Here is a 15,954-nt window from a genome sequence, read left to right on the forward strand (position 1 = left end):
GTTCAGCATATCAGTTTCCCTCAACGGTTGGACACTGAATTTCCACAGGCTGCGGGGTATCCACCACCATATCTTCAGCTCCACTCGCTCTTTCAACTATTTTGTGTGCCTCCGTGTAGGAGACCTGCTGCCCAAACCCTTGCCACTTCATACTCCTTTACCCTAACCGGGCACTCCAGGGAATTGGGAACTTGATTTCCAGCACAATTGCAACACTGTACATCCTCAGATTCTTCAACATTGCTTCAGCACACATTTGATACATGGCCATACTTTTTGCAATTCCAGAAAAACAACGGCTTGGATGCGAAAGCTCACACCATATATCTCACATAACCCAGCTTCACATGTGAAGGGAGATTATTCTTCGTCAAACATCAATAATACTGACAGGTTTTCCTATTTTCTGTTATCCACTACACACGGGCCCAGCTCCATAAGGGGGCTTAGCCCCTCAGAGGAGTCACTGACTGTGGGTTTAGTTCCGCCCGGGCAGGGGTGGGCAACTCCAGTCCTCGGGGGCCTGATAGATGTCACACTTTTTCTCCATCCCTAGCAAACACAGCTGATTCAACTAATTGCATTCTAAACTGAAGATCATGATTAGTTGATTATTGGAGTTAGGTGTGTTAGCTGGAGCTGGGGCAAAACTGTGACACCAATCAGGCCCCCGAGGACTGGAGTGCCCACCCGAACTAAACCCAGTCAGTGAGTCCTCTAAGTTTAAATGTAATAGTACTACTGGAAATACTACTTTAAGTGTAGTCTTAAGTTCAAGGTGATCAGATCATCCCTGTCTAAATTAGTATATCCAAAGATTTTGGGTTTATATTCCCTTGCTGTGATGAAACAGGAAAGAATTTATAAAAATTATACGACACAGATTCTAAAATGTTTATATCTTAAGGTAAGGCAAAACTAATTACATATTGCAAGCAAGCAGACAAACATGATTCATTTTAATGCATAAGTATGATCCATAAGAAAATAGCCCAAGCATCAATGCAACCAGGCCTCTCCTTATCCTACTCCTCAGACTAAACTGTATGCAAATAATGACAAAGGGCTTTCTGAGTTTCTCTTGAGTATGAAAAACAGCTCAGGAACATGCCTAAATCAGGTAAGAGCTTTAGGAAAACTACAAGTGCAGAAAAAGGGTGTATTGTTCAGTCACAGGTCATCAGACCACACAGCTGATTTCTGTCTGTTTCTCTGTCTGGTCTAAGCTTATACAGTTGGCCTTTATCTTCCTTTTATGCTGAAGGAAAATTTAGAGCAGTTATTTACCAATGTTGTCAATGGAATCTCAAACGCATATTTCCTGTATTTATTGTGAGCCGTACAGTAGGCCATAGACAGTAGAAAAGACAGTGCCCTATAATAGTGTTTACAGACAGTGTAAAGGGAAAAACTCACCAATACTACCAGCCTTTGCCCTTTACATCAACAACAACACGTCTTAGAAAGGAAGATCCATCCATATTCTATACATTACAGAAATAAGAAGATATCATACTTTATTGTATCATCTAATGATCACTTCAGATATAAAATAATGCTTGATTAACTATATGAAGTGAGTCAAAAACATAATTACCCATCAATGGTAATCAAAGTTAGGCAATCTTAAAACTGATGACACTACTGGCTCAATACCCCATATTGACTCTGTTCCTTTACCAGGAGGTAAATACAGGTAGAGAGGGAAGATGTGAACCTATAATAAACAAGCATAAATCAAAATGTCTTATGGTAACCTAGCCTACAAAAATAGGATAGGCAGTAGCAATAATAGCCTCTGGCCTAAATACATTTTCTATCATATCATCGATCAGTTGATAACAATATAGGCGCCCTTGAAACTTATTTGTAAAAGGCTTTGAATCAAGTGTTTAGTCAGACAATAAATGATCAACTGCAGTTGGCCTGTTTCCTTTCCTTACCAAAATAAAATAAGACGGAAAACCCCCTATTTCATTGTTGACATTTTTTTTTCGTTTATTCATAAAACAAAATGATCAACAATTTACATTGCTACATCAAATAGGGGCGGCAGGTAGCCCTAGTGGTTAGAGCGTTGGGCCGAAAGGTTGCTGGATCGTAAATACGAATTTATTCTTAACTGACTCGCCGAGTTAAATAAACGTGTACAAAAAAAGTATAGCGAAACAAAACACTATTTCCTTGTTCAGAGTTTGAAGCGTATGATTGACGTCACCGCCTCCAATATGCTGTTGTAGCCTACTGTCCACCGTGAAACTGCTCATAGAGAACAATATATTTCACATGGATAGCAACACGAACATATACAATTAATGGCCGAAACTGTTGGACTATAAATTACTGGTAAGTAGGATAACTACGTTAACGGGTTTACTTCGTTTCTTATTTGGGAACATGTAGCCCTTGATCATTGGGCAAAGGCGTCTTCTGTATGGGGGACTTTTGTTAAGAAGCGCGACGGTCGGTCGGAACATAAAGACGCATCGCTTGGGGTACGGTTTTGAAAGCATAAGTACCTTATCTTTCATATCGGCGAGAGATAATTTACAAAAAACAAAACGTTAAATTGATACACACCTATTGTAGGGTTAGGGTTCCGACACTGCCATTTTACAGCGCTTGTCCACGGAAGACAGTGAGTGGACTCGCCTACCTGTGCTAACGTTAATTGGATATCTGCAACTCCCAACACCTGTGTGTAAACGGAAGACTGATGCCACAGACGTGTTGTCACTGAAAAATACCATCTGCTACAATTGTGCTAAAATCGGTTAACACAAGGTACAGTAAGTGTAGATTTTGTATTTGTTACATTTATTTCGATTTGATATGAAAATATAGGGATTTGTTTATTGTACCGCAATTGAGAATCGATTCACGTTTAGATGGAGTATTTGGCTGTTTCAGAGCCAATTCGCCCTTTAAACATAACATGTACGGTCTTTGGACTAAGGAGTAACCTATCAGTCCGACATTGGGCTAGATAACGGTGTCAAAATCTCATGAAGTCAGACTTTTAGATTTTCCAAAACTAACCTGTAGAACAAATCAAAGAAGGCGAACTCCGGTTGGTAGGATACATTTTACATGTCTCTGGTAATGAACACCTGAAATGTATTTAATTTCTTGAAAATACTGGAGTGGTTGACAATAGACATTATAGGCAATGACAAAATTAACCAAGACACTATAGGCCGACTTAATCAATAATCGCCATTATCCATTGAATAGGAGTGTAGCCCAGTCGAAATATAATACAGTAGAACTATATCAATAACAGACATGTATTTTCTGACCAAAATAAGGCTACTGTAAATGTACAGTGTATGAAAGAATACAATAAATTCTTTAGGCTTCATTATATGATACTGACAGACATGAGCGGGGATGCTGTTAAACCATGCTGTTAAACCTTGGTTATAACCAAATAACCATGAGTATTTTGTGACAACTGTAAAATGAACTGATTATTCATGGTATTTGTGGTGAGAACTAATACAGACATCAATTTCAATACTAAAGTGAGATGTGATCTGTCATCAGATTGTAGTGTTTTTAAACCTAATGGTATTGATATGATCGGGGAAACCATTTTTTTATACCACTTCACACAACCAAAACTATGTTTTTTTTTAAACAGGTGTGACATATGAGCACTGCCCGAAGGGGGAGAGATGAACATTTACATTTACATTTACATTTAAGTCATTTAGCAGACGCTCTTATCCAGAGCGAGTCAGTCCCATCCCAAAGCTGTGCCCAGTCGCAGAGGTCTTCCCATGGAATGAGTTCTCCTACACAGCCCGTCTGAGCCCCACAGAGCCCCACGACACAGACGGATGGCTCTCCGCTCTGCCTGCCTTCCACAATCATCCACCCTATCCCATCTGTGAGAGAATGCACCCGAGTGGCACACAATGCTCTGCCCCAGAGGAGAGCGGCAAGACCGCCACAGACCCTGGAGAGGCTCAGCTGGACTTCTACCGTAAACTGGGCTACTCCCCAGCGCAGGTCCAGACCGTGCTGCAGAAGTTTGGCCTGAACACAGACACTAACAGGATTCTGGGGGAGCTGGTGCAGACTGGAGCCAGCCCAGAAGGGATGGAGAAGGAGGGAGCCCCAACTACCATGTCTGTCCTGATTGCCAGAGGGGAGACCCTTAGTAGCCTGCCCCTCACCCCTCCACCAATTTGGGAGGATGCAGCCAGTGAGGAGGGAGATGACCTGAAACCCATAGTGATCGATGGGAGTAATATGGCTATGAGGTGAGTAGAGAATTACATACTGTGGGTCTGATGGCTGGTTTCCCAGACACAGATTAAGCATAGTCCTAGATTAAAAGGGACGGCAGGTAGCGTACCGATTTGAGAATGTTGGGCCAGTAACCAAAAGGTTGCTGGTTCGAATCCCCGAGCGACTAGATGAAAAATCTGCCGAAGTGCCCTTGAACAAGGCACTTAACCCTAATTGCTCCTGTAAATCGCTCTGAATAAGAGTGTCTACTTAAATGTAAAAAGCATGCTCAATGGAGATTCTTCAAAGAAAGTGCTTTTTAGTCTTGGACTAGGCTTAATCTGTGTCTGGGAAACGACTTGTGTCTTGAATTGCTGTTTGCTGGTGATAGTTATAGCAGAATGTATTATTCAGCTGTGTTTTGATAGGGTCCTGAGGATACCTAATTGGTTAGCATTGAGGAAGGTATCGGGTCTGTGACATCTGCATGTTATGTACATTACTGCCCACTCATCAGGACTCCTCGTACCTCCACCTCCACTACTAATAAGTCTTTGAGTCAGCATTAAAGTGCTCTTCAGTTGTGAACATTACAAACAAATCAGTCGTGCTCTCAGATCTGTGCTCTAATTGCAGAAAATGGAGGGGTGGACATAATGTAGACATAATCACTCTTAACGGATAATGTTCATGGAAAACACGTAGATACAGGCTTCGACCAGCTTTAATCTAATCTCTGTTTCTAGGAAGGAACTTGTGGTTTGTACTGTACCGGCAGAATTCCCCCTCCTGTCCTCATGAACAGATCATTTCCTTATTACGCTAAACTCCTGCACTGACCTAATAATTACGATCTAGCTAGAAGTCGGGATGGTGGTTCAGCCCTCAATACTCAGTCACTATCAGGTGACACAGTCAAATTAAATAAAATTGTATTTGTCATATGCACTGAATACAACAGGTACAACAGACTTTACCGGGAAATGGTTCCTTACAAGCCCTTTCCCAACAATGCAGACTTAAAAATGTAAGAAAAATAAAATGGTAACACAATAAAATAACAGTAACGAGACTATATACACAGAGTACCGGTACCGAGTCAATGTGCAGGGGTATGATGTAATTGACGTAATATGTACGTATAGGTAGGGGTAAAAGTGAATAGGCAAACAGGATAAATAATAGAGTAGCAGCATATGTGAAAGTGTGTGTGTGGCATCAATATGCATGTGTGTGTGTATATAGTCATAGTCAAAATCAAATTTTATTGGTCACACACACATGGTTAACAGATGTTATTGCGAGTGTAGCGAAATGCTTGTGCTTCTAGTTCCGACAGTGCAGCAATATCTAACAAGTAGTATCTAACACGTCTACAACAAATACCCAATACACGCAAATCTAAGTAAGGAATGGAATAAGAATATATAAATATATGGATGAGCAATGTCAGACCGGCGTAGGCTAAGATGCAATAGATAGAATACAGTATATACATATGAGATGCGTAATGCAAGATATGTAAACATTATTAAAGTGGTCAATGGTTACAAGTCTGTATGTAGGCAGAAGCCTCTCAGTGCTAGTGATGGCCTTGAAACAGAAGCTGTTCAGTCTCTCGGTCCCAGCTTTGATGCACCTGTACTGACCTCACCTTCTGGATGATAACGGGGTGAACAGGTAGTGGCTCGGGTGGTTGTTGTCCTTGATGATCTTTTTGGCCTTCCTGTGACATCGGGTGCTGTAGGTGTCCTGGAGGGCAGGTAGTTTGCGTGTTGGTGTGTTACTGTAGTATGTGTGTGTGGGTAGAGTCCAGTGAGTGTGCATAGAGCTGGTGCAAGAGACTCAGTGCAAATAAAAAGGGGGTCAAAGCAAGTAGTAATGGTAGCCGTTTGATTAACTGTTCAGCAGTCTTATGGCTTGGGGGTAAAAGCTGTTCAGGAGCCTTTTGGTCCCAGACTTGGCACTCTGGTACCGCTTGCCATGCGGTAGCAGAGAGAACAGTTTATGACTTGGGTGGCTGGAGTTAGTCTGGAGGAAGCCTCAACCTTTTCTCTCACTCCCCCATCCACTGCTCCACGGTCTTCTTTGGCCTCCTTCCCACTTTGATACACACTCACACCCGTACAGGCACATCTCTCCCTTATTGCTCAGGTATGCAAATCTGAGCATGCAAATCAGTTCACAGTCTAACAGGAACAGGCTTGATTGCATTGTATTTACTGCCTGTCCTCCTTTGATGAGGATAATACATGTACAGTGCAGTCGGAAAGTATTCAGACCCCTTGACTTTTCCCACATTTTGTTATGTTAGTCTTATTCTAAAATGGATGACATAAATTGTTTTCCTCATCAATCTACACACAATACCCCATGATGACAAAACAATAACATGTTTTTAGAAATGTTTGCAAATGTATATAAAAAAAATAAAATGAAATGCCTTATTTACATATGTGTTCAGACCCTATGCTATGAGACTTGAAATTGAGCTCAGGTGCATCCAATTTCCACTGATCATCCTTGAGCTGTTTCTACAACTTGATTGGAGTCCACCTGTGGTAAATTCAATTGATTTGGAAAGGCACACACTTGTCTATATAAAGTCCCACAGTTGACATTGCATGCCAGAGCAAAAACCAAGCTCTGAGACAGGATTGTGTCAAGGCACAGATCTGGGGAAAGTTACCAAAAAATATAATTTCTGTAGCATTGAAGTTCCCCAAGAACAGTGGCCTCCATCATTCTTAAAATATAAGAAGTTTGGAACCACCAAGACTCTTCCTAGAGCCGGCCGCCCTGCGACTGAGCAATTGGGTGAGAAGGGCCTTGATCAGGGAGGTGTCCAAGAACCCGATGGTCACTCTGACAGACCTCCAGAGTTCCTCTGTGGAGATGGTTGTCCTTCTGGAAGGTCCTCCCATCTCTGCAGTACTCCACCAATTAAGCCCTGCATGGTAGAGTGGCCAGACGGAAGCCAGTCAGGCTAGTCAGGATCGAGGGAAAGATGAACGGAGCAAAGTAAAGAGAGATCCTCGATGAAAACCTGCTTCAGGACATTGACCCTAAGCACACCACCAAGACAACGCAGGAGGGGCTTCGGGACAAGTCCCAATGTCATTAAGTGGCCCAGCCAGAGCCTGGACTTGAACCCGTTCAAACATCTCTGGAGAGACCTGAAAATATCTGTGCTGAGACGCTCCCCATTCAACCTGACAGAGCTTGAGAGGATCTGCAGAGAACAATGGGAGAAACTCACCAAATATAGGTGTGCCACGCTTGTAGCGTCATACACAAGAACACTTTAATTGCTGCCAAAGGCAGAAGACACATTTCAGTTGTACAACTGACTAGGTATACCCTTTCCTTTTCCCAAAGGTGCTTCAACAAAGTACTGAGTAAAGGGCCTGAATAGCTTTTTTTTTTTTTTTACAATTTAATCCATTTTAGAATAAGGAATATTTTCAGAATGCACTGTATACATTTACCAGTGCAACAGTAAATCTTTACCATAACACGTTTTTGTTAAAGGTAGACTCAGCGATATGATGTAGATGCAGAAAGTAAACGGCATAGTGTAGGGCCCTATAAAATATATTTTTTGTCTGATTCTGTAATTTTCCAGGTTTAAGTTTCCCCCTGTGTTTTCAGGTTTTTGCTCTCAAGGTTACACTTTATCAATAGAAACTCCAATTTAGTTCTTTTTTGAAGTTCACAATTCTTCTACCACATCAGGAGACCACTTTTGAAGTCTGGTTAAAAAAAAAAAATTATAATGTAATTTTTATTTTTGGGTAAAGTTACCCTTTAATTCCAGTGCTCACCTAGCAAGATGCTGTTGTTTAGCTGTGTTTATGTGCGCACATATGGTACGGTTTGCCAAATAAATACCCACTGGATTGATACAAATAATCATGATCATTCTGCTAGGTAAGCAAGCATAGGCAACTTTGTAGTTAACATTTAATTGAGAAGGTTTTTGGGAAAGCTTTTCCATCTACTAGAATACTTTTCATTAGCATCATCTGGGGGAATTCAAATCAAATGTATTTATATAGCCCTTGTTACATCAGCTGATATCTCAAAGTGCTGTACAGAAACCCAGCCTAAAACCCCAAACAGCAAGCAATGCAGGTGTAGAAGCACCTATGCCACTTCAGAAAGTTTGGAAATACGGATCACTGATGCATTCTGTTCATGTCTTATGATAAACTTTAAAAATTTTCCCTACTAAGTTCAATAGATTTTTTAAATATTGGTCATCAAAAAGAAAGAAGGACCAAGGCACTCTTCATATAATTAATTAAAATGCCTTTATTTGTATGGCATGTTCAATAGAAACAAGATTTTTTAAATCCGACGCGTTTCGGCTGCATGGCCTTCGTCAGGGAGTACAAAGAAATAATACAATGTCCTCTTTTAAACAGCTTTTCCAATTAGCCCTAATTTGAAAAGGGAGTGGTTACACAATTGATTGGACACACCTAGTAAGCAATACTATACACATTAAAAAGTGAAGTACTGTAGCTATGTTATCATAAAAATACAACTCCAAGCTAGAAATATCAGAACACTTAAAGGTAGTTCTAACCTTAAATATGACTGGGAGAAGTGTCAAGAATAAGAAAGCAATATATTCCATAGTACACTAGAACCCAGCAAAACATGAACAACAACAGTCTAAACATATTCCCTGTATAGTGCACTTATTATTGACCAGAGTCATAGGCACTATGTAGGTTATAGGGTGCCACTTACCCTGACCACACAAATAAGTCATTGCGAACGTGATTTGTTTGCTTGCTCAACAGTTTATTTCTATTGCCCGTCTGTTGTAGCCACGTGAACAAGGAAGTGTAGTGTACAAAGAAGGATTTGATTGGATTGCTTGCTCAGCAATATTTATTTTTATTGCCTCTGTTGTAGCCACGGGAACAGGGAAGTGTTTTCCTGCCTGGGAATCCAGCTGGCTGTGAACTTCTTCCTGGACAGAGGTCATACTGATATCACTGTGTTTGTTCCCTCATGGAGGAAGGAGCAGCCCAGACCAGATGTCCCCATCACAGGTACGATGTCGGGAATACACCACACAGGGCCCAATGTCTACTTCCTTTTTTGTATCACACAACATCACTCATTGTAGCCTATGTAATCCAGTAGATTTCCTCCTCAATACATATAGTGGGTGGACATTTTGTTTTAGGCACTCAATGGAATTTTGAGTTTATATGCTTTTTTAAATCAGAGATGGCACATAGAGAAAATTATATAATACCTTCAGTGGTGTAAAGTACTATTTATATTTTTGAGAACTTACTTTAACTCCTACATTCTTAAAGAAAATGATGTACTTTTTACTCTGTACATTTTCCCTGACCCACAAAAGTATTTGTTACATTTTGTATGCTTAGCAGGACAGGAAAATGGTCCAATTCACAAACTTATCAAGAGCCTGGTCATCACTACTGTTTCTGATCTGGCAGACTCACTAAACACACATGCTTTGTTTGTAAATGATGTTGGAGTATGCCCCTGGCTATTTGTAAAAATAAATAAATAAAGGAAATCGTGCTGTCTGGTTTGCTTAATATAAGGAATGTGAAATAATGTTTTACCTTGAATCGTTAAGTATATTTTAGCAATTACATTTACATTTGATACTAAAGTATATTTAAAACCAAATACTTTTAAACTTTTACCTGAGTAGTTTTTTACTGGTTGACTTTTACTTGAGTACTTTTCTATTAAGGTATCTTTTACTCTTACTCAAGTATGACAATTGGGTACTTCACTACTACTGAATACCTTATGGGATATATTGACTGCAGGAAATGTGCATACAATCTCAATGATTGAGTAGAGAGTGTCTCTTTGGTCTGGAAAGGTAAAACATTTTTGTGTTTGAGCAAGAAACAATTTGCCATTTGGCCTTGGCCTTTGTCAGTTATGGAACTTGAGGCAAACAACTTGGGCACGAAATGGATTAGGGTTCAATGTGACGCAACTTCCCTACTCTTGGTGAGAGCAGTGTAGAGAGCGGGAGGGGAAAACCTGACACAGATACAGTATTTTTCTGTTTCCAAATTGCAACCTGTGCTGAACTTTATCTCCAAACCACCTCTTATTCATCTGATTAAATTAGGGACTTTTCTCAACATCTTTATTACTTCCTGCAGTAGCACATAAAAATTGTCCTCTAACGATGAGCTGCTGCTGTGATGGCAGGATGCTTGACTTGGCTGACTTACAGTAACTGTTATTGCCATAGCCAATTATCCTCATGCCTTATCCATTGCCAATTTATGCCAAAAGCCAGCTATATCCTGTATGCTCAAATGTTTATATGATGTTTGTCTCAAACATATAGATATATGTGTATATATATCTATATATACATATAGATAGTGTTCAACTGAGTTTAATTGAAAGATGTAAAATATCTGAGGCTCCTCAATTAAACTTTGTCCTTTTAATATGTGTGTGCCAAATATCATATCAACGTTGAGCATACATGCTATAGCCGGCACACTGTCAGAGCATCTTAGTTGCTCGAGTTCCAATAAAGTTTGTCAAGAAAGGATGACATGTTTCCCCCAGGAGAGCGAGAACATGAGAGAAAGTGTTGTGAAGAATTTGTTGCCTGGTGAAAAAAAATCTTACACAAAGATCAGGGGGAAACAAGTGAATTAGTATGTGAATGCATGATTGATCTTAATACTTAATTGATGATTAACTAATTGAATGGTTATCTAACATTAATATTTTTCTCTATTCTAAAGATCAACACATTTTGCGTGAGCTGGAGAGAAAGAAAATCATGGTGTTCACCCCTTCGCGGCGTGTAGCGGGCAAACGTGTGGTCTGCTACGACGATCGCTTCATCGTCAAGCTGGCGTACGAGTCAGACGGTGTCATCGTATCCAACGACACATACCGTGACCTTCAGGGCGAGAGACAGGAGTGGAAGCGCTTCATCGAGGAGAGGCTGCTCATGTACTCGTTCGTCAATGACAAGTAAGTCTTGTGGTAGCTTATTATTAACCCTGAAATGCGCACACTGGATGAATAACTCATGTTATAACTGATCATGCAGTTGTTACAGTTCTATAACTTTCATGAATGAGACATTATAAATGCTTATGAATGTTTATAACTATTAATATATGCAAATTATGCATTATTGTTTAGTATACATTAGCCACAGTGTAGTATGAATCTAAACTCTACTCCCCCTCTCAGGTTCATGCCCCCTGATGACCCCCTGGGTCGCCATGGTCCCACCCTGGAGAACTTTCTACGGAAGGTTCCTCGGTTACCACGCAAACAGCCATGTCCTTACGGTGAGATCACATCTCTACTGGGGTCATCCTGTGGTTGACCTTACATATGGGTGGGGGGAACATTTCCAAATAATTATTAACAAACGGACACAAATACTGTAATGGATGTAATAAATGTACTGTACTGTATGTGCTTAAACTCAGCGGTACTAATTAACTCTTGTTTATATTTCATGAATCCAGGAAGGAAATGCACTTACGGAATAAAGTGTAAATTCTACCACCCGGAGCGAGTCAATCAATCCAATCGCTCTTTGGCTGACGAGCTGCGAGAGAAGGCCAAGCTGCCCTTGTCACAACAGAAACACCCCACCACAGGTCCTGGACTTGCCTATGGCCTTTCCCTGGATGAGGAGATGGCTCAGAAACTGACCCTAGAACAGTGGAATGGCTCCTTGAAGAAAGGCCTCACCAGTGAGAATGTTCTTCTTCTCAAGGGAGGCCATCGCTCCAGCTGGAGGTCCCCAGCTAAGAAAGCCAGCACCAACCGACATTCCCCGACCGACCTGGACTCGGCCCTGGCCAGTGGCTCTCAAGAGAGGCTAGATTCTGGGCTGGGCTCCTTCGAGAGCCAGGCATCTGACCCCTCTAGAAACCACTGTGATCACTATGGCAACGCTGGGTACAGGAACTGCCAGTCAAAGTCCTCCCCCAGTATGAAACAACAATGCTATTCTCTCCCTAGCAACCTGCCTTGTAGCTGCTGCTCCCATGTTCCTCAGCAATCACTGGGCCCCAGTGCAGGATACCAACAACACCACAGCCCACACCATAGCATGGGCCCAGCCAGCACCCACAACCCAGACATGATGACCTACTACCCCCCTTGTTACCCCAACTATGGAACACCAATGTATCCAGTTAGTATGCATCAGTACAGCCACCCCAGTGACTTCCAACAGCAGGGCAGGGTCCACCGTTCACAGCAGACCTTCTGGTCGGACCCGTTCGGGACTTATCCTCAGACTCTCCATAGCATTGCTCAGGTGGAGCAGCAGAGACACTGGTCCCCTGCCCAGACACACCCGAGCCCCCATGGGGAGGGCAGGGAGAGGGAGGACGGCAGGGAGAGGGAGGATGTCAGGAAGAAGCTGCTGGCCATCTTTAACGGACATCTGGTGGACAGGGCCATGGACATGTTCCCCCATCTCATGGACCCACAGAGACTGGCTGCTGAGATCCTCACCCTGAGATCCTCTCAGGGCCTGTGATTGGCTCGTTGCTCTGAGATGGAGGGATTTGTAGTTTTTTTTCAGTTGAAAGAGTCTCTCTTGAAAAACTGTCCAAGCTACTGTAAAGATCTGTGTTTCCACTTTAGGGAAACATTGATCTTCCTACTGTATTTGCTTTGCCAAATGTGTTTTTGCCAAGTGTTTCAGGAACTAGGTCGCTTAAATTGCCTCTAACATAAAACCGGAGGCAAATGATTGTTGATGCAAGTTGTATCTATTTAATAAATCTTTCTAGGAGCAATATTCTTACAGAATGCATGTTCATAGGCCTTAGGGCACTAATATAGACACATGTATCAAGATGAATTATGGCATAAAGAGTATTATCGGCACAGTGTGCCATAATGGTGGTCACAGCTAACTGTCTAGTACGGTCTAGTACGGTAGTGAAGTAGATGCTCTATGGGTCAAGTTCATTGAAGAACATTAATGTCCAGAGAAGAAGTATAATTGCATTCTTAATTTAAAAAATACCTCTAGATCTATTTGTATGTTTTTGTATTAAAGTCAATAGAAATAGACCAGTATAATATTTTTTGCCATTACCACTATCTACTTTGTATTCATACTGTGTGCAGCAATGTGAGAGCAGATGGCTTGTGTATTATTGTTATAATTTCAGATCGTTCAGTGCCCTGCTACAATGCATTCGGAAAGTATTCAGACCCCTTCCCCTTTTCCACATTTTGTTACGTTACAGCCTTATTCTAAAATGTATTAAATAAAATATTTTCCTTATAAATCTACACACAATACCCCATAATGACAGATCGACAACAGGTTTTTAGAAAATTGTGCAAATTTAATATTTCTTTAGACAAAAAAAGCAGAAATACCTTATTTACATCAGTATTCAGACCCTTTGCTATGAGACTCGCAATTGAGCTCAGGTGCATCCTGTTTCCATTGATTATCCTTGATATTTCTACAACTTGATTGGAGTCCACCTGTGGTAAATTCAATTAATTGGACATGATTTGGAAAGGCACACACCTGTCTATATAAGGTCCCACAGTTGACAGTGCATGTCAGAGCAAAAACCAAGCCATGAGGTCAAAGGAATTGTCCGTAGAGCTCCGAGACAGGATTGTGTCGAGGCACAGATCTGGGGAAGGGTACCAAAAAATGTCTTCAGCATTAAAGGTCCCCAAGAACACAGTGGCCTCCATCATTCTTCAATGGAAGTAGTTTGGAACCACCAAGACTTCCTAGAGCTGGTTGCCCCTGTCAAACTGAAAAATCAGGGGAGAAGGGCCTTGGTCAGGGAGGTGACCAAGAACCTGATGGTCACTCTAACATAGTTCTTCTGTGGAGATAGAACAACCATCTCTGTAGCACTCCACCAATCAAGTCTTTATGTTAGAGTGGCCAGATGCAAATCACTCCTCAGTAAAAGGCACATGACAGCCCTCTTGGAGTTTGCCAAAAGGCATCTAAAGACTCTCAGACCATGAGAAACAAGATTCTCTGGTCTGATGAAACCAAGATTGAAGTCTTTTTGCCTGAATACCAAGCTTCACGACTGGAGGAAACCTGGCACCATCCCTATGGTGAAGCGTGGTGGGAGACTAGTCAGGATCCAGGGGAAAATGAATGAAGCAAAGTATAGAGTGATCCTTGATGAAAACCTACTCCATAGTGCTCAGGACCTCAGACTGAGGTTCAGGTTCACCTTCCAACAGGACAACGACCCTAAACACAAAGCCACGCTGGAGTGGCTTCGGGACAAGTCTCAATGTCCTTAAGAGGCCCAGCCAGAGCCTGGACTTGAACCCGATCGAACATCTCTGGAGAGACCTGAAAATAGCTGTGCAGCGATGCTCCGCATCCAACCTAACAGCGCTTGAGAGAATTTGCAGAGAAGATTGGGAGAAACTCCCCAAATACAGTTGTGCCAAGCTTGTAGCGTCATACCAAAGAAGACTTGAGGTCGTAATCACTGCCAAAGGTGCTTCAACAAAGTACTGAGTAAAGCTTCAGAATACTTATGTAACATTTGTATTTTTAATACATTAGCAAAAATTCTGAAACACTATTTTTGCTTTGTCATTATGGGGTATTTTGTGTAGTTTGATGAGGGGGGGAACAATTTAATCCACTTTAGAATAAGGCTGTAAAGTAACAATGTGGGGTCTGAATACTTTCTTATTGCATTGTAGGTCTTCATTAGCTGCCAAGGTAGTCTTTTAAATATTCTTCAGTGTGCATGGAGTTATGGTGTGAATACAGGCAATTAATAATTGCATTTTTCGTATCAAGACGTGAGATGGGTTAGATCAAGCACAGTGTGACCCAATAGCAACACAGAGACATGAAGTGGTGATGAAAGAAACAAAACAGCCTAAACAGTTGGAATCTGATGTGGAGTATCAGAATTAAATGTTATAAATTAGTCTGTGATAGTTTATCTCCCCAAATGTTTATAATGTTTTAGACAAACCTTTACAGATAACATGATTTGACAATGGATAATATGTAAGAAAGTTATTTTGTTTTGTCACAGTTTGGTAGTGGTACTGATAAGCCTTCATCTTCTGGGGGAGTTGTCTTTCTACTGCAATACTTCTGTTGTGACTCACTGTGCTGTGAGCTGTTCATAGGTGCTATTCACTGCTATTATTACTGATGGGAAAATATAATGGTTATTTTGAGAATGAGGAAATTGACCAAACTGCTGTTGTGGAGAGAAGCAGGGCTTTAATAAATTCATGACTCATTTTGAGGAAACAGTTTCTCCATTATTGCATTGTCTTACTATGTTGTCACTCCTTCGCAACGCTTGTCCCTCAATCAGTGCAGGAGGAATAGTTGTGCTATCTGACATAAGACAATGCCATCAGTGTGCTTACGTTGTACTTCCACTAATAAAATATTGACTAGGTCGCTTGTCAATACACACACACACACACACACTGTTTCTCATGACGAGGAGCTAGACCAGGTGTGTTTTTTTTAATCAAACTCAACTGTTCATCTTTTTCAGTGATGAAAACATGGATGTCTCATGGTAGGGTGGGGTATTCAAAATGGAGCACCATCTCCTGAATGTTCTGGCAAATCTCAGGTCCAAAACAATCCCTTTCTGACCACTTCTACCATGGGCAAACATTTATGGAAGGTTTAGTTCAAATTAAAGGTTCAGTCAA

At 41.3% G+C, this 15,954-nt stretch overlaps 1 protein-coding gene across 1 annotated transcript; it reads left to right on the forward strand.

The window, feature by feature from the left end:
• The first annotated feature begins 1,211 nt into the window (after nt 1–1,211).
• Nucleotides 1,212–15,535, forward strand: LOC139559400 (ribonuclease ZC3H12A-like). Its single transcript, XM_071375400.1, has 6 exons — nt 1,212–2,346; nt 3,644–4,268; nt 9,163–9,302; nt 11,016–11,250; nt 11,476–11,576; nt 11,760–15,535. Exons 2-6 carry the CDS (start codon nt 3,901–3,903, stop codon nt 12,785–12,787), a joined length of 1,872 nt encoding a protein of 623 aa, XP_071231501.1. The 5' UTR covers nt 1,212–2,346; nt 3,644–3,900; the 3' UTR covers nt 12,788–15,535.
• Nucleotides 15,536–15,954: the final 419 nt, after the last annotated feature.

This window comes from Salvelinus alpinus, chromosome 29 (assembly GCF_045679555.1).
Source record: "Salvelinus alpinus chromosome 29, SLU_Salpinus.1, whole genome shotgun sequence".
NCBI lineage: Eukaryota > Metazoa > Chordata > Actinopteri > Salmoniformes > Salmonidae > Salvelinus > Salvelinus alpinus.

Coding starts and splice junctions, on each gene's coding strand:
- LOC139559400 (XM_071375400.1), top strand. CDS start 3,901: ATGCACCCGAGTGGCACACAATGCTCTGCCCCAGAGGAGAGCGGCAAG. Junction 9,303..11,015: donor ACCAGATGTCCCCATCACAG/GTACGATGTCGG, acceptor TCTATTCTAAAG/ATCAACACATTTTGCGTGAG. Junction 11,577..11,759: donor CAAACAGCCATGTCCTTACG/GTGAGATCACAT, acceptor TCATGAATCCAG/GAAGGAAATGCACTTACGGA.